The 23,797-nt window shown below is 40.9% G+C and overlaps 1 protein-coding gene across 2 annotated transcripts in view; it reads right to left on the reverse strand.

The window, feature by feature from the left end:
* Positions 1-23,797, reverse strand: part of CUL2 (cullin 2) — a 103,239-nt gene that overhangs the window by 61,373 nt on the left and 18,069 nt on the right. For both annotated transcript variants that reach the window (XM_008058214.2, XM_021712358.1), the window contains 3 exons: positions 11,332-11,472; positions 6,541-6,643; positions 1,897-1,991 (listed from right to left, as the gene is read on the reverse strand). In XM_008058214.2, the coding sequence (XP_008056405.1) occupies positions 1,897-1,991; positions 6,541-6,643; positions 11,332-11,450 (317 nt within the window). In that variant the 5' untranslated portion in view covers positions 11,451-11,472. The remainder of the gene's footprint in view (positions 1-1,896; positions 1,992-6,540; positions 6,644-11,331; positions 11,473-23,797) is intronic.

Below are 23,797 nucleotides of genomic sequence, written 5' to 3' on the forward strand. Positions count from 1 at the left end.
GATCACCGGAGCCCAGCAGGTCGAGGCTGCGGTGGCCGGGAGCGGCCACTGCACTCCCAGTCTGGGCGACAGAGGGAGACTCCAACTCAAAAAAAAAAAAAAAAAAAAAAAAAGAATTGTGTTGAATCTGTAGATTACTTTCAAGTAATATGGTCTTTTTAACAATGTTGATTCTTTTAAACCATGAGCTTGGGATGTCTTTCTATTTGTGTACCCATTTCATCAGTTTTGTAGTTCTCCTTGTAGAGATCTTTCACCTCACAATTAAATATATTCCTAGGTATTTTAGCTTTTTGGCTGCTAATGTAAAAGGAATTGAGGTTTTTATTTTTGTTTTGAGTTGGAGTCTCTTCACTCTGTCACTCAAGCTGGAGTGCAGTGGCACACTCACAGTCACCACACCTCTGACTTGCTGGGCTCAGGCGATCCTTTCACCTCAGCCTTCCAAGTAGCTGGAACTACAAGCAGGCGCCACCACACCCAGCTAATTTTTTTTAAATTTATTGTAGAGATGAGGTCTCACCAAGTTGCCCGGGCTGGTCTCGAACGCCTGGGCTCAGGTAATCCTCTTACCTCGGCCTGCCAAAGTGCTGGGATTATAGGCATGAGCCACTGCACCTGGCCTATCCACAATTCTTCACGAAATAGGTCTCTGCCTTCCACATCTAAGTACTTATTTCCACTGTCTACATGAATGGGTGAGAGAGGATCAGCACAGAGGGCCATGGGTTGAAAGGAGCAGGAAGTTTAGAGAGGGGAATATCAGAAGAATGTGCCAGAATTAGTCATTCAGGCCGGACACAGTGGCTCATGCTTGTAATCCCAGCAGTTTAAGAGGCCAAGATGGGCAGATGCTTGAGGCCAGGAGTTCAAGACCAGCCTGGGCAACATAACAAGACCACCACTCTACAAGAAACCAGGCCGGGCTCGGTGGCTCAGCCTGTAATCCCGCGCCTTTGGGAGGCTGAGGTGAGTGGATTGCCTGAGCCCACAGGTTCGAGACCCGCCTGGGCAGCAAGACCTCATCTCTACAATAAATCAAAAAATCAGCTGGGCATGGTAGCGTATGCCTGTAATTCTGGCTACTCGGAAGGCTGAGGTGGAAGAAACGCCGGAGCCCAGCAGGTTGAGGCTGTGGTGGCCGGAAGCGGCCACTGCACTCCAGTCTGGGTGACCGAGTGAGACTTCAACTCAAAAATAAATAAATAAATAAAAAGAAACCAAAAAACTTAGCCAGGTGTGGTGGTGCACACCTGCAGTTCCAGCTACTCAGGAGGCTGAGGAGGGAAGATCACCTGAGCCCAGGAGGTCAAGGCTGCAGTGAGCACTGGAGCAATGACTGTGCCACTACATTCCAGCTAGGTGACAGAGTAAGACCCTGACTCATAAGAAAAAAAAAGAATTTGATATTCAGAGAAAGGCAGAAAAACAATCCAGGCAGATGGAGTAGCACAAGAAAAGGCAGGAATATGCCTACTAGAATATGGGGGGAAGGAGAACTTCAAGTGGAAAATGACTCAGGACTGTAGATAACAGTGTTTCCACGAAACATAAAATAGAGTCCAATAAGAACACAAGGAGGGACCCACTAAGTTTCCTGCAAGCTGAATTATCTTTGCTCTCTGTTAAGATTAAACATACACTACAGGTTCCAATTAGAAAAAACAGACCCATGCCATTAAATACAGTTGTACTTTTCACAGAATTAACTTTCCACACACTGCCTGGCTCCTAAATACCAGACTGTGGGCCTCCCCCCATAGCAGAGAAGAGTCCATGTTGGAGGGAAGGCTTCAATTCTGCACACTTCAATGGGAAATAGGTAATAAAAATAGTTCCTTTAGTTATGGAATACATAATACTGTTTAGATGATCAAGATTTCCAAGCATACTTACCTATATAAGCAGTCCATATAGTCTGCACCCTTGCTATATTCTTCCCAATACCTATGATACATAACAAGTATTTGTTCTTCCGACTCCAGAACTCTCTATAAAGAGGAAAAGTAGTTTTACTTGGAAAGCACTAATCATTTTCATTGTAAACTATAAAGCATACCACAATTAAAATAACCTACATAATTTAAGCACTATAAACTACATTTACAAATTACATTTTAATTACCTTTAGTAAAAATGAAACAACTGGGGAAAAAATGTGAGTCTTAGATATGAAAGTGAAGCATCCAAAACAGAGAATAAGTTGTTATACTCTCCAAGCTAAAAGGACAAAATATAATGGTCTGATTGTTGCCTTGAGGCTAGAATATTAATATCAGTTTAAAATAGAAGAACATTATTCTATTGTATCTATGTTTCCTCAAAGCCATTACTTTGTTTTAAAGTTTTAAATAGTTTTTTAAACACATATCACTGTATGCACATACGTAAAACTTGATGTTTAAGTATATATGCCTCGTGGAGTGGTTAAAGCTAACTAAATAACAAATGCATTATCTCACATAGTCAAATCCATTACTTCAGATCAACAAGCTAGTTACTTAGGTAGATCATCATTCCAAATTATTCACTTTTGCATATAAGACTATTTATGGAAATTGATGCCTTTCTCATAATTTCCAAATTAAGTTGTTTTATATTTACTTAATAGGAGCTATTATTTTTTGAAAAATGAAAATCTAACTGAAATCTCAAGTGCACTTTTCTTTTTGAGTCGGGGTCTCATTCTGTCACCCAGGCCACAGTGCAGTGGCACAACTGCAGTCTACCACAGTCTCAAACTCCTGGGCCCAAACAATCCTCTTATCTCAGCCTCCTGCATTGCAGGAACTACAGGTGCACGCCACCATCCCTGGCTAATTTTTTTGTTTTGTTTTGTTTTAGAGATGAGGTCTTGCTAAAACCAGGTTGGCCTGGAACTCCTGGTCTCAGGAGATCCTCCCGCCTCAACCTCCCAAAGTGCTGGGATTACAGGCATGAGCCACTGAGACCAGGCAGGTGTACATTTTAAAAGTTCATTTTTAGGCTGGGCTTGGTGGCTCGCACCTGTAATCCCAACACTTTGAGAGGCAGAGGCGAGAGGATCGCCTGAGCCCACAGGTTTGATATCAGCCTGAGCAACATGGCAAGACTTTGTTTCTACAATAAATCATAAAATTAGCTGGGCATGGTGGAGCACGCCTGTAGTTTCAGCTACTTGGAAGGCTGAGACAGAAAGATCACCTGAGCCCAGTAGGACAAGGCTGCGGTGGCTGTGAGTGAGCCACTTCACTCTAGCCTGGGCAACAGAGTGAGGACTCCAACTCAAAAAAATTTTTTTTAACTTTTAAATTTTTTATTTTAAAGATGTGGGGTACAATTCAGGGTTAAGTATACAAATGTTCATTATGCAGGTACCCTTGTTGATGAGGTGTAAAAAAATTCATTTTTAAAAGAAATCTAGTCTAACAATAAAAACACTGGACTGATATTCAGATTTTAGGTTCTCTAAACTCAATTACTTCATAAACTATTTATATGGTCTTGAGCAAGTTGTGACTTCAATTTCTATCTATTTAATTCTCTGATAAAATTCTACGGTTTTTTGTTTTTTGTTTTTTTGAGTCAGAGTCTCACTCTGCACCCAAACTGGAGTGCAGTGGCACGCTCACGGCCACCACAGCCGCGACCTGCTGGGCTCAGGTGATCCTTCCACTGCAGCCTTCCAAGTAGCTGGAACCACAGGCATGAGCACAATGCCCTTCTAATTTTTTTGATTTATTGTAGAGACGAGGTCTCACCATGTTGCTCAGGCTGGTCTTGAATCCCTGACTCAGGCAATGCTCTCACCGCTACCTTACAAAGTGCTGGGATTACCAGCATGGGCCACTGTGCCCAGCATAAATTCTATGTTTTTCAACTTATAATTTTGGCCAGGCACAGTGGCTCACATCTATAATCCCAACACTTTCAGAGGCCAAGGCAGAAGAATTGCTTGAGCACAAGAGTTCGAGATCAGTCTGGACAATATAACAAAACCTTGTCTCTACAAAAAATAAAAAATTAGCCAGGCATGGTGGCACGCACCTGTAGTCTCAGCTATTCAGGAGGCTAAGGTGGAAGGATTGCCTGAGCCCAGGAGATTGGGTTGCAGTGAGCTATGATTATTCTAATACACTCCAGCCTGGGTGACAGAGTGAAACTCCAAAACACACACACACACATACACACACACACCCCTTATAATTTTAACAAATAAGGCTTCAATAACTTATAAATAGCACTTTTTTGTCTATCAAATGGTAGATAAATTTGAAATAGCAACTACTCTTAATAATGCTTGAAAATAGGGCACCCTTATGAACTGGCTGGATATAACATAAATCCAGACAATGATTTGTTAATATTACGTTGAGGTCAGGCTCAGTGGCTCAGCCCATAAACCCACCACATTGGGAGGCCAAGGCGAGTAGATTGCCTGAGGCCACGGGTTTGAGACCAGCCCAGGTAAACTGGCAAGACCTCATCTCAACAATAAATCAAAAATTAGCAGGGGATGGTAGCACACGCCTGTAGTTCTCGCTACTTGGAAGACTGAGGCAGAAGGACTGCTGGAGCCCAGCGGGTCGATGCTGGGGTGGCCAGTGTGCCACGGCACTCTAGCCTGGGCAATGGAGTGAGACTCCAACTCAAAAATATATATATTATGTTGAAAACAATTTTTAAAATGTGAATGACCCAGCAATTCTTTGTCTAGAAACTTATCCTTGGTTATACAACAGTAATTTCACTACAGGGATGTTTATAGAAGTACTGTTTACAATAACAAATTATATAAATTGGAAACAATCTATATGCCCAGAAATATATGAGTACTTAAACAAACCATAATATTTCCATTCAGTGAAAAATTTTACAAATCATTGTAAGGATTACAAAAATCTAGACTGGACACAGTGGCTCATGACTGTAATTCCAACATTTTGGAAGGCCAAAGCAAGAGGACTGAGCAAGGCCAGGAGTTCAAGACCAGTCTTGGCAAAATAGCAAGACCCTGTTTCTAAGAAAAAATTAGCCGCACATGATTGTGCATGCCAGTCATCTCAGCTGCATGCCTGTAGTCTCAGCTACTTGGGAGGATTACCTAAGCCCAGGAGTTCAAGGATACAGTGAGCTATGATTGTGCCACTGGAGTACACACCCCAACATGCGTGACAAAGTGAAGCTCTGTCCCAAAAAATTAAAAATAAGCAAATAAAAATAAAGACAAAAGTGTATGTAATAACAAAGAAAGAGACTACCAAAAGCAGATTATAAAAGTGAATAGAAGCAGGGCTCGATGGCTCAGCCTGTAATCCCGCGCCTTTGGGAGGCTGAGGTGAGTGGATTGCCTGAGCCCACGGGTTTGAGACCCGCCTGGGCAACTTGGCAAGACCTCATCTCTACAATAAATCAAAAATTAGCCGGGCGTGGTAGTGCATGCCTGTATTTCCAGCTACTTGGAAGGCTGAGACGGAAGGATCGCTAGAGCCCAGCAGGTTGAGGCTGCGGTGGCCGGGAGCGGCCAGTGCACTCCAGTCTGGGCAACAGAGTGAGACTCCAACTCAAAAAAAAAAAAAGTGAAAGTTTTACTTTCTTAATAAAAATCAGGTCGATACAAAGCAAAAACATGCAAGAGACATATAAAATTAAATATATAATAAAAGAAATATTTAAGTATACATCTCAAAAATAATAGGGGTTAATTCTGGAGGTATGTTACGTGCAATGTTTATTTTCCTGTTTTTGCTAATCTTATGTTCTAAATTATCTACAATGGTAACATATTACTTTAGTGATGAAAAAGTACCCTCCCACAATCAAATCAAATTTTCTTTTCACAGGTAAAACTGCTTTAATTTTGTTAGCTATTTACTTTGCCATATACGCATCAACCAACTTCTTTTTTGCCACAGGATCTGGGAGAACACAGTGTACAATTATATAAGCACTGTAATTGTTCATAAACTGTTTCACAATAACAATTTTTAAATCAGAGAATTACACCTTTGTTAATTTATTAGTTTTAGTAATTTACCATTGTTGTATGCAAGATGTTAACATTAAGAAACTGGGTGAAAAGCAAATGAGAACTCTCTATACTATTTTTGCAACTGTTCTATAAGTCTAAAATTATTTCAAGATAAAGTTTCTTTTAAAAATAATCATCTCAAGTCTATAATCCCAGCACCTTGGGAAGCCAAGGTGAGAGAATTGCCTGAGTCCAGTGATTTGAGACCAGCCTGGGCAACTTGGTAAGACCTTGTCTCTACAATAAATAAATAAATAAATTAGCTGGGCATGGAGGCGAATGCCTGTAGTTCCAGCTATTTGGAAGACTGAGGTAGAAAGATCACTTGAGCCTAGCAGGTCAAGGATCACCTGAATCTAGCAAGTGGCTGTGAGCATGCCAGGGCACTCCAGCCTGGGAGACAGAGTGAGACTCCAACTCAAAAACAAAAAGAAAAGAAACAAAACAAATAACCAGTTCTGTACTAGAAAACAGTGAACTAGTCAAGTAACTATGAAGCTACAAACATTTCTGTATATATCATTCCTTACCTTGTGCAAGTGCCGAACATGATTTTCCAAAAAAATCTTAGTTTCTGTATAAAGTCTTTCTCCAAGGGGTTCAGGATAGGCCACACATAAAGCATAGATATCTCTAGTTAAATTATTAAGGTTTTCATATTCACTGGATATTTAATTTTAAAACATAAGATTTAACTAAAAATTTGGAATTAAAATTTAAAATCATTATTTCTTTTTTTGTGGTTTAGGCTTATATATAATATTGTTATATATATATACACGACAAAGGCAAAATACAAAACTGTGCTTACTTATAAAAGCACTACAAAACTCATTCATTTGTTCATTCAATAAGTATTTATTACTGAGAATTATTTGAAGACACTGTGAGCAGAATGGGTTCCATCAGAGAAGTTAAAAACCAGAAGGTGTTTCTGGAAAATCAAATTATCTAGAAACCTACAAAATAAAGTTTAGGTAAGGATGGACATAAGCATATCAATGAAGGGCTATGGAATATCACAAGAAGCAGATTTGTTTAAGCAATCCTGAGAACTAAAACAGAAAAATTACTCACTCGAACCTACTTACTTGAACCTACACAACCTACCCACTGTCTCTCGGTATTTATGCTGTTAGAAGAAAAACACCCTGAATAGTAATATCAACTAATCAATTAGGTTTCTAAACTCCAATTAAGTGCCTTGCTGGGTATGACCAGTGGCAGATAAGCTCTAGCAGGAGTTCCAAACATTCTAATACAGATTTTATTGTTTACTAGCCAGTGTGCTCTTAACCAAGTCTCTTAGCCTCTCTGGGGTGCCATTTCCATTTTTAACAAATATCCTTTGTTTTATTGAATCCTCTCAATACCTCCAAGATTTTAAAACATTATACCAAGAAGGGCAAAAAGCGATTTAAGGCAAAGCCAATTTATGATCTTGGGACCAGACACAGTATTAGATTAGGATCTGGAGACTGGGCATTTGACATGCTTCCTCCAACTGCGAAAAATCATTCTGGAGATAAGAGATCATCTGTCCCCATGAACACTGACAAGTGTGCAACATATAGGTCAAAATCTCCTGGCAAACGTACTCCCAGACTGTTTCACAGAAAGGCTGATCAGTAGAATAACCACTACCAATTGTCTCCCAGGTAAAGATAATGAAACTCCCTTTGACATCACCACAGAGTCCCTGTAAGACCCAAATAAACTCATGTATGTTAAAATGCTTCACAAAATGCAATGAAATGTGGACGATAAAGGACACATGAACAATGTGAAACCAGCCTAACTAAAGATGTAGATACAAACTGAAAATAAGGTTGGCCAGACACAGTGGCTCAAGCTTGTAGTCCCAGCACTTCGGGAGGCCAAGGCGAGAGGATTACCTGAGTCCAGGGGTTTGAGACCAGCCTGGGCAACTTGGTGAGACCTCATCTCTACAATAAATCAAAAAATTAGCCGGGCGTGGTAGCGGGCACCTGTAGTTCCAGCTACTTGGAAGGCTGAAGCAGAAGGATTGCCTAAGGCCCAGCAAGTTGAGGCTGCAGTGACCATGAGTGTGCCACTGCACTCCAGCCTGGGCGACAGAGTGAGACTCCAACTAAAAAAAAAGGTTGATTATTTAGAATGGAATCAAGTATTTAATACAAAGATCAAAAAATACTACACAATAAAAATGTAAGCTTAAAATATTTTAGAGTTAGGATGCAAGTTCTTCCTCCTCTGTATCTTCATAACACTTTATGTATCCTTCTATAAAACTTATTCTTTTAGCTAGGCATGGTGGCATGAGCCTGTAATCCCAGCTACTTGGGAGACTGAAATGGAAGGATCACCTGAACCCGGGAGGCTGATGCTGCAGTGAGCTATGATCATGTCACTGCACTCAGTCTGGGTGACAGAGTGAGACACCATCTCAAAAATAAAAATAATTTTTATTTAATTTGAAAATAAAATTTTCTACTATTTTTAGCCCAGACACAGTGGCTCATGCCAGTAATCCCAACACTTTAGGAGGCCAAGGTGGAATGATTATTTGAGCATTAGAGTTCAAGACCAGCCTGGGGGGACGTTCTTACTGTCAGAGACTAAGCTGTGTTCCAAAGTAAAAGCTTTTCTTTTTTTTCTTTTTTTTTGAGTTGGAGTCTCACTCTGTTGCCCAGACTGGAGTGCAGTGGGGGCTCCCGGCCACCGCAGCCTCAACCTGCTGGGCTCCGGCGATCCTGCCTCAGCGTTCCGAGTAGCTGGAATTACAGGCACGTGCTACCACACCCGGCTAATGTTTTGATTTATTGTAGAGATGAGGTCTCGCCTGCCCAGGCGGGTCTCGAACCCACGGGCTCAGGCAATTCACTCACCTCAGCCTCCCAAAGGTGCGGGATTACAGGCTGAGCCACCGAGTCCGGCTAGTAAAACCTTTTCACTCAGTTACAACCAAAAGATAGTGCCGACCAGAAGCAAAATTAATGATTTGTGTTCATGTGCTCTAATAAAAGGTGCTTCTTATGCTTGGGTTTAATTTTAAGTTTTAATAGTATTAACTCTATTATATAGGGTTTACAGTGGGAATAAAACTAAAGATTATTTTAAAACTGAAAATGGTAAGACAATAACCAAAAAAGGGATTTGACAATGAAAAGTAAAACAATAAAAAAAGTTAAAGGATTTAATGATATTTTTAAAGAGAAAAAATAAAAATAAAATGCAACATGTGAAAAATACAGTATCAATGAAATCAATTACCAAGCAAATATAAAAAGTGACTGATTAAATGGGAAATTTTCAAGTGTTAGGCTGAAAATCAGTATCAACATTGGTATCTATTATCCTAGTAAAATTCAGAATAGGGTGAAGCTGTTGCTGACGCACCAGAGATGACTGTTGAGCAAACCTCTTCCAATTTGTACAATCAAAGAAAGAAGGATGGGCTGTTAAGTGTAGATGCTATGGTTACTAAGAAGTTCTCCCTCTGGGCACAGTGGCTCACGCCATCCCAGCACTTTGGGAAGTGGAGGCAGGAGGACTGCTTGCCCACTGGAGTTCAAGACAAGCCTGGACAACATAGTAAGATTTCATCTCTACAAAAAATTTTTTTAAAAATTTAAAAAAAGGTAGCCAGGTGTGGTGGTGCATACCTGTAGTCCCAGCTACTCAGGAGGCTCAGGAGAAGGAAGGATTGCCTGAACCCAGGAGTTGGAGGCAGCAGTGAGCCGTGATTGTGCCACTGTACTCCAGTCTGGGCAACAGAGTGACCCTGATTCAGAAAAAAAAAGGAAAAAGAAAAGAAAAAGAAAGAAATGTCACCTATCTAATTTAAGAGACTAATTCAATAATAAGCTCTTCAAAGGAAGAATCCATATCCATCACTGCTAGATATACTGGGAAGCATGGGGAATTGGATATTTAAAATGTTGTATTCAAGTCTGCTCTTCATCAATAACTACTTATGTGACAACAGGCAAGTCCCTTTACCTCTGAGATCTGTTTCCTCATCTGTTACATGAAGACAAGTCATTATATCTGTCCCACTGATTTGATAGGATTGTTTGAATTATCAAATAACATAAAAATATAAAAGATCTTTGCAAACTATGTAGCTTTCCAAAAATGTTACCATTTTATGTATCTTCAGTGCCCAGGTAGCCTAACAAATGTTCCTAACTGCCAACTGCAGTTGTATTGAATTAAATGATTACCCTTCACTGTTCTTGTACCAAAAAAAGAAGGCATTGAGAACAAGTGGAACTAGTTTCTTATGAAATCAGACCTTTTCTAAAGAACGTGTACCCCACATGACAAGGACAACCCTCCTTTAGCCCCAGAAAACTGCTAAAGAGGGTGGCACCAGTTAGGCCCAGAAGACTGATGTCATGTAGATTGCAAGATCCCAGTTTCAGAGTATCCTAGAGAAACCATAAATCTGCATTTTTATATAAGACTCCCAATTCACAAATGTAGACAATCTATAATTAAAAACATGTTTCCAGTCGGGGACTCACACCTATAATCCCTGCACTTTGAGAGGCTAAGGAGGGAGGATTGCTTGAGCCCAGGAGTTAATGACCAGCCTAAGCAACATACCAAAACTTGTTACTACTAAAAGAAAAGTCAGAAAAATCAGTCAGACATGATAGTACAAGCCTGTAGTCCTAGCTACTTGGGAGGCTGAGGCATAAGGATTGCCTGAGCCCAGGAACCAGGAAGTCGAGGCTGCAGTGAGCCGCAATGGTGCCACTGCACTCCAGCCTACACAACAGAGTGAGACTCTAATTCAAAAAAAATACATGTTTCCATCCCAGTCACTGAACTTACTGTTCACCTACTGCCTACAGAACTCTTCCCCTAGAATCTTCTCGAATGTCACCATCCTCAGGGAGGCCTTCTTTGGCCACCCCACCTAAAAGAGCTGCATGTACACATGTACTACAAGCCTTCTCCACACCCTTACCCTGCTTTTCTCTACAATATTCATCAAGACCTGTTATTAGAAGCAATAACATTAGTTTTTTTTTAATCTGTTTATTGTCTATGTTATTAAAATAGAAGAAAAGGAGTCTGTTGTGTTCACAAATATATTCCCAAAGCCGAAAGTAGTGCCTGACAGATACTAAGTAATCAATAAATATTTGTTGAAAGGTTATCAAATATTGACTGTCGCAAAAGAGATGAGGAACTTGGAAATGTAAATAAAAATAATTTTGAAAATAGTTACACTGGAAAGTTCCTCCATTTATATAAGCTTAAACCTGTTCTTGTTTTTCAACAATTTTATCAGCTTTTGAACACTGGTCAAGCTGCCACTAAAAGGATACGAGAAGCGATCGTTCCATGTTGCTCTTTCGACGTATTCCAACATGACAACAGCTTTGATTGTCGTCAACAGTTTGTTCCATGTTTCATCAAAATCTACTACTCTTGGTTTCAAAGACATTGTGCAAGTTTAGTGTTGAAATCTGTCAATTAAAAACAGTAACAATGTTAGCATAAATTCTGCAAGCTTGGTTATTTAAAGTATCACATACTTTAATAGCACGATATATGCAAGAAGTGAGAATAGCACCCGGCACGTAGTAAGAACACAATAAATGTTGGCTACCATCTTTCATGACCATTCAGATAAGAAATTTTATAGACTACTTACAATCATTACAAACTCTAGGAAATGGAAAGCTTTCAGTACAAATTACTTATGTTGTTTCAAAGATTAATAAGCCTCATTTAATATGCAGAAAAAAAGAAGCTGAGACCAAGGTAACCCAAAAAGTCAACACAATCAAAGGAGAAATGCAGGATACGCAATAGAAAGGTTTCAGCCTCAACTCCTTGCTGTTTGCTCTCCTTAAACTGGGGAGTGAGGCAGCTGTGCACAGGAATATGAGAAGACATAAACAATGGGAGGATTTATCTCTCCTGGAGCATCAGTTTTTGTAAAAGATTAAAGAAGAAACTTACACATATTAAAACAAACAGGGATAAATTGTGGAGTAGAATACAAAATTCATACGACCTTTCAAGATAAAAAAAATGGAAGATTTTAAAGAAATGTCAGTTTGTCGCAGAAGGCTTAGGGTTCCTCCTCAGATTCTTGGGGTATCTGGGTCCTACTCCCCTAATGGAAGCATGGTTCTAGCAGGGAACCCCTGGTTCCAGTGAACTGAATGGGCCTTGAGAAGAGCTAAAAGCCTTCTCCTGTGCGGCAGACAAGCTGCAAATATGAGTAAGCCGGTTTCTGGGAAATCAGGGTCCCAAGGTACAGAAACTTGGTTCAAGCTAAACTCTAAATCTTTCTCAGTATTACAGCAGAAGAACAGAATTAAAAGAGAAACCTTCAAAGTTAAATTTGATTGTCTAAGGGCAAGCTTTTCTGGTATGTGTGAACATCCTCCCCAAGTCTCCCCTTATTATTATTGCCACAACTGTGAAGCACCAGCTAGTCTGCAGCCAAGGCCAAACAAGGATAAAACATCTTTTCTCTTATCTCACACCATGGGGAAAAGGGGGACAGAGAAGCAGCAGGGAGGAGGGAATGATGCATAAAGAGAAAAAGCAAAGGAGGCAGAAGGAGGCAGCACACCTGCCAGCCACAACCCCGAGGCCCTTCCCCATCCTATCCTGAGGAGAGAACCCAAAGGTTCCAGGAAAAGGGGGAAAAAAACCAAAAGTCAAATATCCAAAAGAGGGTATGCCATGCTGAATCAGCACCCTCTTTCCTCAACATCCCAGACTCCACCCCCTGGCCTTCAACTCATTCCTGTACTATCTGGAACAGATTAGCAGTGATTTTACTGCGCAAAGGCAGGGAGCAGGGGGTGGGGGTGGGAGTGGGAGGACCTACTGTGTTTCCTTAGCTCTGAACAGTGGAATTACCATAACTCCTTCTCCCCCTATTCACCACATCCTATGCACCTGAGTATTTCCTAAACCCATCCATCCCACAAACGCTCTGGGATTAAGCCCTCAGCAGAAATAAAACAGCTGCTAACATTTATATAATGCTTACTATAAGCCAAGCACTGTTCTAATTGTACGGTATAAACTCGTTTAATCCTCCCAACAATCTAACAGGTAGGTACCATTGTCCTCCCAATTTTCTGGATAAGAAAACTGACACAGGGTAATTAAGAAACTTACTTAAGGTCAAAGAGCTACACAATGGTGGCATCAGGATTCAGACCTGTGCAAAGCCTGTGCTCTCAACTGCTACATGCAACCACACTGCCATACTAAAATTTTTAGTGAACATCAACTATCTACCAGGCACCATTCAAGGCTTTGAGGACACAAGGGTCAAAAAAAAAGTTACTGACCTCAAGATTATCAGCTCAGATCTTGTCCTTATCGATAAAGAAACAAAAATAACCTACCTAAGCCACAAGATTTGACTGACTACACCACTCTCATATTCAAAGACGTTTGATGCTTCCTACTATAGACAGCATTCAGGTCAGGCCTAGTGGCAATATGGATCCAAGTTTCTGCGATCTGACCTTAAACTAAAGCACTTTGCTGGCTTCCTATCCTCACGGCACTCCCTTCCTTGACATCATAATCTAGTAACCTCTGTGCTTGGAGGTCAGTGAACACACCAACCTGGTTCATACATCTACCTTTGCCCTCATTGGTTTTTTTACCTAATAACTCTTCTCTTTTCCCCTCCCACCCATGCACTTAACTCCTAATGATATTGCAGTCTTGGACCAGGTACATCTGCTATTTTTTTTTTGGTAGAGACAAGGTCTTGCTATGCTGCCTAGGCTGGTCTTGAACTCTGAACTCAAGTAATCCTCCCGCCTCCTCCTCCCAAAGTGCTGGGTTTACAAGCGTGAACCACTATGCCTGGCCACATCTGCTTTTAAAAAACTTTCTTGTACCTACTTAATTAAGCTAGGTAAGATGTTCTATCTTATATATTACCTGACAATGCCATTCTTAATCTGTATTAGAGCATTTAATCACTCTGAATTGGAGTTACCTGAGGGTTTTTTGACAGTGGGGACTATTTTATAACTATATACCAGAAAACTGGCAATGTTCCCTTCACATTCATTTTCTCCTCTTTTAAAAATGGAATCATACTATGCACACTGCTTATAAATTAGTTTAACGGGTACACAGACTGCCTTTTAGCTTTATGGAATCATACTGACACTGACTTCTCTGCTGAGACCAATGGATTTATAGCAGATTTGGTACATCTGCAGTGATAATCCATGCTTGGACGGATGGAAAATCTGGAAGCCAAGGTGAGAGAAGCATCAGCCTAGAGAACACACCAAAACCCAACAAATCAATAGCAGAAGACATGCTGAATCGTCTGTCCAATTCTCTGCCCATGAGAAAGCTCATATAACTAAACAATTTAAGTTTCTTCATTTTCTTGAAACTTTTAAGATGATAATGGTTAGCTTTCTTCTGAGTTCCACTCTTGCAATCATGGGGGGTTTTTTTGTTTGTTTTTTGTTTTTGAGTTGGAGTCTCACTCTGTCACCCAGACTGGAATGCAGTGGCCGCTCCCGGCCACCGCAACCTTGACCTGCTGGGCTCCAGCGATCCTTCCACCTCAGCCTCCCGAGTAGCCGGAATTACAGGCATGTGCTACCACGCCCGGCTGATTTTTTGATTTACTGTAGAGATGAGGTCTCGCCAAGTTGTCCAGGCAGGTCTCGAACCTGCGGGCTTAGGTAAACCACTCACCTCAGCCTCCCAAGGCGCGGGATTACAGGCTGAGCCACTGAGCCCAGCTAATCATGCGGTTTTTAATATTTAGATGCACACTCATAGTGCCTGGGGCCATGGGAGTTATGGGCCCTAAAAGAAAAAAAATCATAGGCTCCAAATTAAAAAATATTACAAAATCAAAATTAATGTTTAATTACCTATTTCCAGAAAACACTACATCAACATTAATGACACAATATTTATAAAATTTTCATTACATCTGAAAATACTTATGAATTAGATTTTCTCATTTACAGAATTTCTAAACATGTATGACAGTTGGCCAGGCATGGTGGCTCATGCTAGTAATCCCAGCACTTTGGGAGGCTAAGGCAGGAGCGATGCTTGAGCCCAGGAGTTTGAGACCAGCATGGACAACATAGTAAGACCTTATTTCTACAAAAAAAAACACAAAAAATTAGCCAGGCATAGTAGCATGGACCTGTAGCCCCAGTTACTCAGGAGGCTGAGAATGGCGGATTGCTTGAGCCCAGGAGTCTGAGACTATGGTGAACCAGGATCGTGCCAGTGTCTTCCAGCCTGGGCAACAGAGTGAGACCCTGACTCAAAAATAATAATAATAATTAAATAGTATGTACGGTTGTCAATAATAGTTAAATAATTATAAAAGTGAACTCTATAAACACAGAATTACCATGTGACCTAGCAATTCCACTCCTAGGTATATACTCAAGAAAGTGAAAACAGGTCCTCACAAAAACTAGTAAACAAATATTCATAGTAGCATCATTTATAAAGCCCAAAAAGTAGAAATAACTCACATGTCCATCAACTGATAAATGGATAAATAAAATGCAATATATCAATACAATGAATTATTATTTTACAATACAAGGAAATGAAGTACTGATATATACTACAATATGGATGAACCTCAAAAACACCTTATTATATGAATGAAGTGGGTCACACAAAACAATCCCATATTGTATGATTCTATTTATATGAAATATCCAGAATAGGCAAATCTATAGAGACAGAAAGTAGATTAGTGGTTGCCTAGGGAACTGGGGTGGGGGGAATGGGAAGTGACTGTTAATAGGGTGATGAAAATGTTCTAAAACTGTCATGCTAGTTGCACAACTCTGTGAATATTCTAAAAACCAATGAATTGCACACTTCAAATGGGTAAACCAAAAAGTAGGTGAAGGGGCCGGACTCCGTGGCTCAGCCTATAATCCCAGCGCCTGGGGAAGCCAAGGTGAGTGGATTGTCTGAGCCCGCAGGTTCAAGACCCACCTGGGCAACTTGGCAAGATCTCATCTCTACAATAAATTTTTTAAAAATTACCTGGTGTGGTAGCACACACCTGTAGTTCCAGCTACTTGGAAGGCTGAGGCAGAAGGACCACCTGAACCCAGCAGGTCGAGGCTGAGGTGGCTGTGAGTTGCCACTGCACTCCAACTCAAGAAAAAAAGCAAAAACTGATGAACACTCAATGTGGTGTGGGAAAGTGCACTATCATGGTGGAAGAACCAGTCACCTGTTTGTCACAACTTGGAACACTTCTTTCGCAAATCATGATGCAACTTTCTCAAGACTTCCAGATAAAAACCTTGGTTGACAATCTGATTCAGAGGAACAAATTCTGAGTGTACTACCAGGAGCCCGCAATCCAATAGGTAATTCTGGTATTTCTGGAGAAACCTCCTCATATATAATGCTATTTCTCTTTTAACACAAATAATACATAGATATGGTCATTTTTCACCTGTTTTATATAAATGATAAACCATACACATTGTTATATGCTCTCTTTTTTTTTCCTCTTAAGCGTATATTTGAGGGCGGGTATGGCAACACATGCCTGTAATCCCAACACTTTGGGAGGCCAAGGCAGGAGAATTGCTTGAAGCTAGGAGTTCAAGGCTGCAGTGTGCTATGATCACACCACTGTACTATAGTCTAGGGGATAGAGTGGGACCCAGTCTCTAAAAAAAAAAAAGGAGTATATTTGGGAAAGCATTCCAAATTAATACATAAAGCCTTAATCTCACAGCATTCCATTGTTTTGATCTATCTGGCCACATTCTGTTTGATATACCATTTGATGAGTACCCCAAAATTAAAGTACCTATTTTTGTATCAATAACTTTAAGTTAAATGTGTTTTTTTCCCCCCCAAGGGATTAGTAGGCTGGGCCCAGTGGCTCACACCTATAATTCCAGCACTTTGGGAGGCAGAGGTGAGAGGATTGCCTGAGCCCATGGGTTCAAGACCAGCCTGGGCAACTTGGCAAGACCTCATCTCTACAATAAATCAAGCAGGCAGTATGGTTCCGCATGCCTGTAGTTCCAGCTACTTGGAAGGCTAAGGTGGAAGGATCACCTGAGCCCAGCAGGTCAAAGCTGAAGTGGCCGTGAACATGCCACTGCACTCCAGCCAGGATGCCAGAGTGAGACTCTGACTCAAAAAAACCCCTGCAGGACAAAAAAAGATTAGTAAACTCATTTCACATTTACTTTAATAAGGTTTCTTGAAGGTTTTTTTGGTTTTTTTAAATATAAAGGTGAGGTCTCACTATGTTGCCAGGCTAGTCTCAAACTCTTGTCCTCAAGTGATTCTTCCGCCTCAGCCTCCCAAAGTGCTGGGATTATAGGCATGAGCCACCAGGCCCAGCCAAAAGGTTTTTATTATACAATTTAAGTTCTAATTGCTATACATATTTACTGATAAAAAATGTGCAATGATATTATCATTATCATCAGCTACCATTTATTACAGATCTTCTGCATGACTTTTACACGATACATATTATACAGATGGTACCAAAAAAATGTACACATTTTTTAAGACAGAAAAAACTGTATCAAAATACTCAATATACACCAAGAATAAAAGATGAATATAAGTTACATTTGACTTTTGCATTTAACAGACATGCTTGACTGGGCATGGTGGCTCACGTCTATAATCCCAGCACTTTGGGAGGCAGAGGCCAGAGGACTGCCTGAGCCCAGGAGTTCGAGACTAGCCTGGGCAACTTGGTGAGATCTCGTCTCTACAATAAATAAAAAATTAGCCAGGTGTGAGGTGCACACCTGCAGTTTCAGCTACTTGGAAGGATAAGGCAGAGGGATTGCCTGAGCCCAGCAGGTCAAGGCTGTGGTACCACTGCACTCCAGCCTAGGTGACAGAGTGAGACTCTGACTCAAAAAATAAGTAAATAATAAAAGAGGTGCTCAAAGTGGTTACTATCAGTATCCAGACACTTCTGATTATGGACCATCTCTTAAAATGTGTATATTTTTTTTGGCACCCCGGTAGATAAGAGCACTGCCAACCCTCTTTAATGTGCAAGTCAGCAAAATCCACACGGTAGAAAATTTGACTCAATAATCATATTTCTTCAATAAATAAATTGCATGCACACACAAGAAAGAAAGGGGGCAGAGAAGGAGAGGAAATCAAATTTAAAAAGACTATAAAGGCACATGAATCAATCACAGTATAACTGAGCTTACTTGAAACCATATTTAAGCAAATGCTTCTAAACTAATATATATATGATACTTCTGGAAATTTGAACACTGAAGAGATATTTAATTACTCTTAGAAATTAATCCTTTTTTTTTTTTTTTTGAGTCGGAGTCTCACTCTGTCACCCAGACTGGAGTGTAGTGGCCGCTCCCGGCCACAGCAACCTCAAGCTGCTGGGCTCTGGCGATCCTTCCGCCTCAGCCTTCTAAGTAGGTAGAACTACAGGCGTGCGCTACTATACTCAGCTAACTTTTTTTTTAATTTATTGTAGAGATGAGGTCTCACCAAGTTGCCCAGGCGGGTCTCGAACCCGCGGGCTTAGGCAATCCTGGGATTTTTCGTCTTTGGAAATTACCTTCTCTTATTCTCATTTTCCAGAATACATATTGATTGATATATGTTGGACCTCTTAGATTAGTACTCCTCTTTTTTTTTTAAAGCTCTATGGCCGGGCACGGTGACTATGCCCGTAATCTCAGTCCAGGGGTTTGAGACCAACCCGGGCAACTTGGTGAGACCTTGTCTCTCCAGTAAATCAAAAAAATTAACCGGGTGTGGTGGCGCACTCCTGTAGTTCCAGGTACTTGGAAGGCTGAGCCTCCCAAGGCGCGGGATTACAGGCTGAGCCACCGAGCCCGGCTAGAAATTAATTTTTGCAATGATGATTATAAAATGAGTTGTTTAAAAAATGAGAATCCATATCTATTAGACATTCTAAAACACTTACAGATGTAGTAGTAGGTTGTCTGATATGTGCTTCTAAATTAAACTGCTTGCTCATGACTTGATAATTGTTGAGGATGAGTGACAGGGTAAGGGGGTTTATTATACTATTCGTCTTTGGATATATGTTTGCATTTTTCAGAATAAAAGAGCAATAAAAACTTTCTCAACATCAACATCATTAATATTTTCATAAATACAAAGAAATCAGAAAGCTTTGTTATTTATTTATTTTTCATTGAGTCGGAGTCTCACTCTGTCGCTCAGTCTGGAATGCAGTGGCATGCTCACAGCCACCGCAGCCTTGACCTGCTGGGCTCAGGCAATCCTTCCGCCTCAGCCTTCCAAGTACCTGGAACTACAGGAGTGCGCCACCACACCCGGTTAATTTTTTTGATTTACTGGAGAGACAAGGTCTCATCAAGTTGCCTGGGTTGGTCTCAAACCCCTGGGCTGAGATTACGGGCATAGTCACCGTGCCCAGCCATAGAGCTTTAAAAAAAAAAGAGGAGTACTAATCTAAGAGGTCCAACATATATCAATCAATATGTATTCTGGAAAACGAGAATAAGAGAAGGCAATTTCCAAAGACGAAAAATCCCAGAACTGCAGAATGTGAGTTTTCTAATTAAAATACCTACTCAGGCTGGTCATGGTAGCTCACACAAGTAATCCCATTACTTTGTGAGGCCAGGTGGGAGGACTGCTTGAGGCCAGGAGTTCAAGGCCAGACTAGACAACATAGCAAGACCTCATCTCTACAAAAAAAAAAAAAAATTAGCCAAGCATGGTGGCCACGCACTTGTGGCCCCAGCTACTCAGGAGGCTAAGGCAAGAGGATGGCTTGAGCTCAGGAGTTTCAAGCTGTGGTGATCTGTAATTGTGCCACTGTATTCCAGCCTGGGCAACAGAGTAAGACTCTTTCAAAAATAAATAAATAAATAAAATCAGAAAGAAAAACAAGATACCAGAAGAAAAAAGAAAAACAGGTCACAACAGAATACAAACTAGAAAGTCTTTAGATTTATCTATAGCAAAACTGGAATTTGGAAGATAGTATAAAGACAATTCTCGGGGGAAATGACTTATCCCCTAGAATTCTCTACCAAGAGTCGTAGCAAATAATTTACTTCCCATACAGCCTTTTTTCTCAGGAAATCTGGAAGATCTCCTTCATCAGAATGAGAGAATGGAACAAACCAAAAAAGACTTGGAATCTCAGAAACAGGAAATCTAACACAGGCGAGAAGAATGAGAATTTTTCTGGACAGCGGCTAAGAATTTCAAAGCAACCTGCCCAGATAGGCACAGAAGAACAAAGGGCTCCAGGAGAGTTACCGCCAAGAAAGGGGGGAGGGGTAGGAGCTAAGAGTACCTTGGGCTTTGAGAGCCATTCAGTCTCCACTGCAACTACTCAACTCTGCCACTGTGGCACAAAAGCAACATAGACAGTAAGCGGATGAATGTGTGCAGCTGTGTTCCAATAGAACTCTACTTACAAAAACAGAGAAAGGAAGGACTCGGCACCTGGGCCATAATTTTGCATATCCCATCCCCCACTACTTGATATGTTTGGCCACTTAAAGGAGTTAACAGTTCTGGTAGAGAATTTGGGGATAATTTAGGGATTGTACAGTAAAAACTAAGCAAAGATTTCCTAGGTAGGACACAAAATGTCATTCTAAGAGAAAAAAGCTGATAAACAATTGGACTCATCAAAATGTAAAACTTTTGGTCTTGGAATAATACTGATAAGAAAATGAAAAAGCATACCACAACCTGGGAAAAAAAGTCTATAAAACATAAAAGCCGGGCTCGGTGGCTCAGCCTGTAATCCCATGCCTTTGGGAGGCTGAGGTGAGTGGATTGCCTGAGCCCGAGGATTCAAGACCCACCTGGGCAGCGAGACCTCATCTCTACAATAAATCAAAAAATCAGCCGGGCGTGGAAGCGCATGCCTATAATTCTGGCTACTTGGAAGGCTGAGGCGGAAGGATCGCGGGAGCCCAGCAGGTCGAGGCTGCGGTGACTGGGAGCGGCCACTGCACTCCAGTGTGGGCGACAGAGTGAGACTCCAACTCAAAAAAAAAACAAATAACATATAAAGGCCAGATACATACACATACACATACACATACACACACACACACACACACACACACACACACACACACACACACACACACACAACACTCAGAGGATTGGTACCTACAATGTACGAAGAACTCTTAAAACTCAGTAATCAGACAAGCTCCAACCCAGTTAACAAATGGACAAGACTGAGCATCATTAGTCACTAAGGAAATGCAACTGAAAATGTCAATATACCAATGCACACTTAGTAGAATGGTTAAAAAACTGACAATATCAAATGCTGATGAGGATGTGGAACAACTGAAACTCATTTGCTACATTTGAAAATGTAAAATAAAATAACCACTTAGGCAATTTCTATTAAGCATATACTTTCCATATGATGCAGCAATCTCATTTCTAGGTATTTATACATGAGAAATACATTCACAAAAAAAAACTTCAGTACAATTTTTTTTTTTTTGAGTCTGAGTCTCACTCTGTCACCCAGATTGGAGGGCAGTGGCACGCTCATGGCCATCAAAGCCTCAACCTGCTGGGCTCAGGCGATCCTTCCACCTCAGCCTTCCAAGCAGCTGGAACTACAGGCATGCTCTACCAACGCCCAGCTAATTTTTTCACTTATAGTAGAGATGAGGTTTTGCCAAGTTGCCCAGACTGGTCTCAAACCCATGGGCTCAGGCAATCCTCTCACCTCAGCCTCCCAAAGTGCTGGGATTATAGGTGAGCCACTGCACCCGGCCTTAAGTACAAATTTTTAAGGCACCTCTATTCATAACTTTTAAAAATTGTAGTTGTGCACACCGGCTCATGCCAGTAATCCCAGCACTTTGGGAAGTTGAGGTAAGAGGACTGTTGGAGCCCAGGAGTTCGAGACCTGCTTGGGCAACATAGCAAGACCTTGTCTCTACAAAGTATTTTTTAAAAATTAGCTGAGTGTAGTAGTGAGCACCTCTAATTCCAGCCACTTGGGAGACTGAGGCAAGAGGATCCCCTGAGGCCAGGAGGTCAAGATTGCAGTGAGCCATGATCCTGCCACTGCACTCCAGTCTGGGAGACTGAGTGAGACTCTGACTCAAAAAAAAAAATTGGAAACAATCCAAACGTTCACTAACTGGTGAAAGGGTTAAGAAAAAAAAAGGTGGTGTATTCACACAATGGTATACTGCTCAATAATAAAATTGAACAAATTACTTATAAAACGAACAACATGAATGATTCACAAAGGCATTATGCAAAGTGAAAGACAGACTCATTAAACTACATATTGCATGATTCAATTTATGTGGCATTTTGGAAAAAGCAAAAATATCTGCTTGTCAGAGGTTCAGGGCAGGCTGAGGACACTGACTACAGAGCACTTGGAAACATTTGAGGTGATGAAACATTCTGCATCATGATTGTGGTGGGGGTCATACAACTGTATAAATTTAACAAGATTTCAATAAACTATATACTTTTAGGGTGAAGTTTCCTTTTTAGGGTATTTGAATACCTCAGTAAACGTGACCATGTCAAACTCAACATGCCATCTTCTTCCGGTATTCTACATCTTAGTAAATGATATCATAATCTACCTAGTTCATCAAGCTAGAAATTTTACTAATCACTCTTGATTACTCCTTTCTCCCCTCTACAAATAAATCCAATCCACAGGTCAAGTCCATCTTCTAACCATGAGTCCATCCACTTCTTCCCATTTGCTGTCATCACTTAATCCAAGCCATCATCTGTTACCTGACTACTACTACAGCCTAAATGATCACTTCTTTTACCCCTTTGTAATACTGTAGCCGACGTGAGCGTTCCAAAATGTAAATCTGATTATACCATACCCTCTGCTCAAAATTCCTCAGACTTTAACTCACAATATTTATTTGACTTCATTTCTCCTAATTCCTTTTTTTTTAAGAGACAGGGACTCACTATGTTGCCCGGGCTGATCTCAAACTCCTGGACTCATGCAATCTTCCTGCCTCAGCCTCCCAAAGTACTGGGATTACAAACATGAGCCACCATGCCTGACTAATTTACAACATTTAGTATGTATGAAATATTTTATTGTTTAAGTGCTGGGCACAGTGACACATACCTATAATCCTGGCACTTTGGGAGGCCAAGGCGGGAGGACTGCTTGAGCCAAGGAGTTCAAGACCGGCCTGGGCAACGTGAGACTACATCTCTACAACAAATACAAAAATTGACCAGGCATGGTGGTTTGCATCTGCAGTCCCAACTACTCAAGAGGTGGACATAGAAGGATTGCCTGAGCCTAGAAAGTTGAGGCTGCAGTGAGCCATGACTGTGCCCCCACATTCCAGCCTGGGTGACAGAGTGAGATCCAGACACACACAAAAAAGTCAGTAAACATTTTACTAATATTTTAATAACAAAGACTTTAAAATCAGTTACCAGTTCTTAATAATTAGGTAACCTAAGGTAAAGATGAAAATAAAGAACAAATCTGAAAAACCAAACTGACAAGCTATCTAGATTTCTGATACAGATGTTCTAAACTCTTGTCTGTTTTTTTTGGTTTTTTTTTTTTTGTTTTGCGTTGGAGTCTTACTCTGTCGCCCAGACTAGAGTGCAGTGGCCGCTCCCAGCCACCACAGCCTCGACCTGCTGAGCTCTGGCAGTCCTTCCACTTCAGCCTTCCGAGTAGCCAGAATTACAGGCGCGTGCTACCACACCCGGCTAATTTTTTTGTTTTTTTGTAGAGATGAGGTCTCGCCTGCCCAG

Source organism: Carlito syrichta, unplaced genomic scaffold, assembly GCF_000164805.1.
Source record: "Carlito syrichta isolate Samal-C Ts95f unplaced genomic scaffold, Tarsius_syrichta-2.0.1 Scaffold89697, whole genome shotgun sequence".
NCBI lineage: Eukaryota > Metazoa > Chordata > Mammalia > Primates > Tarsiidae > Carlito > Carlito syrichta.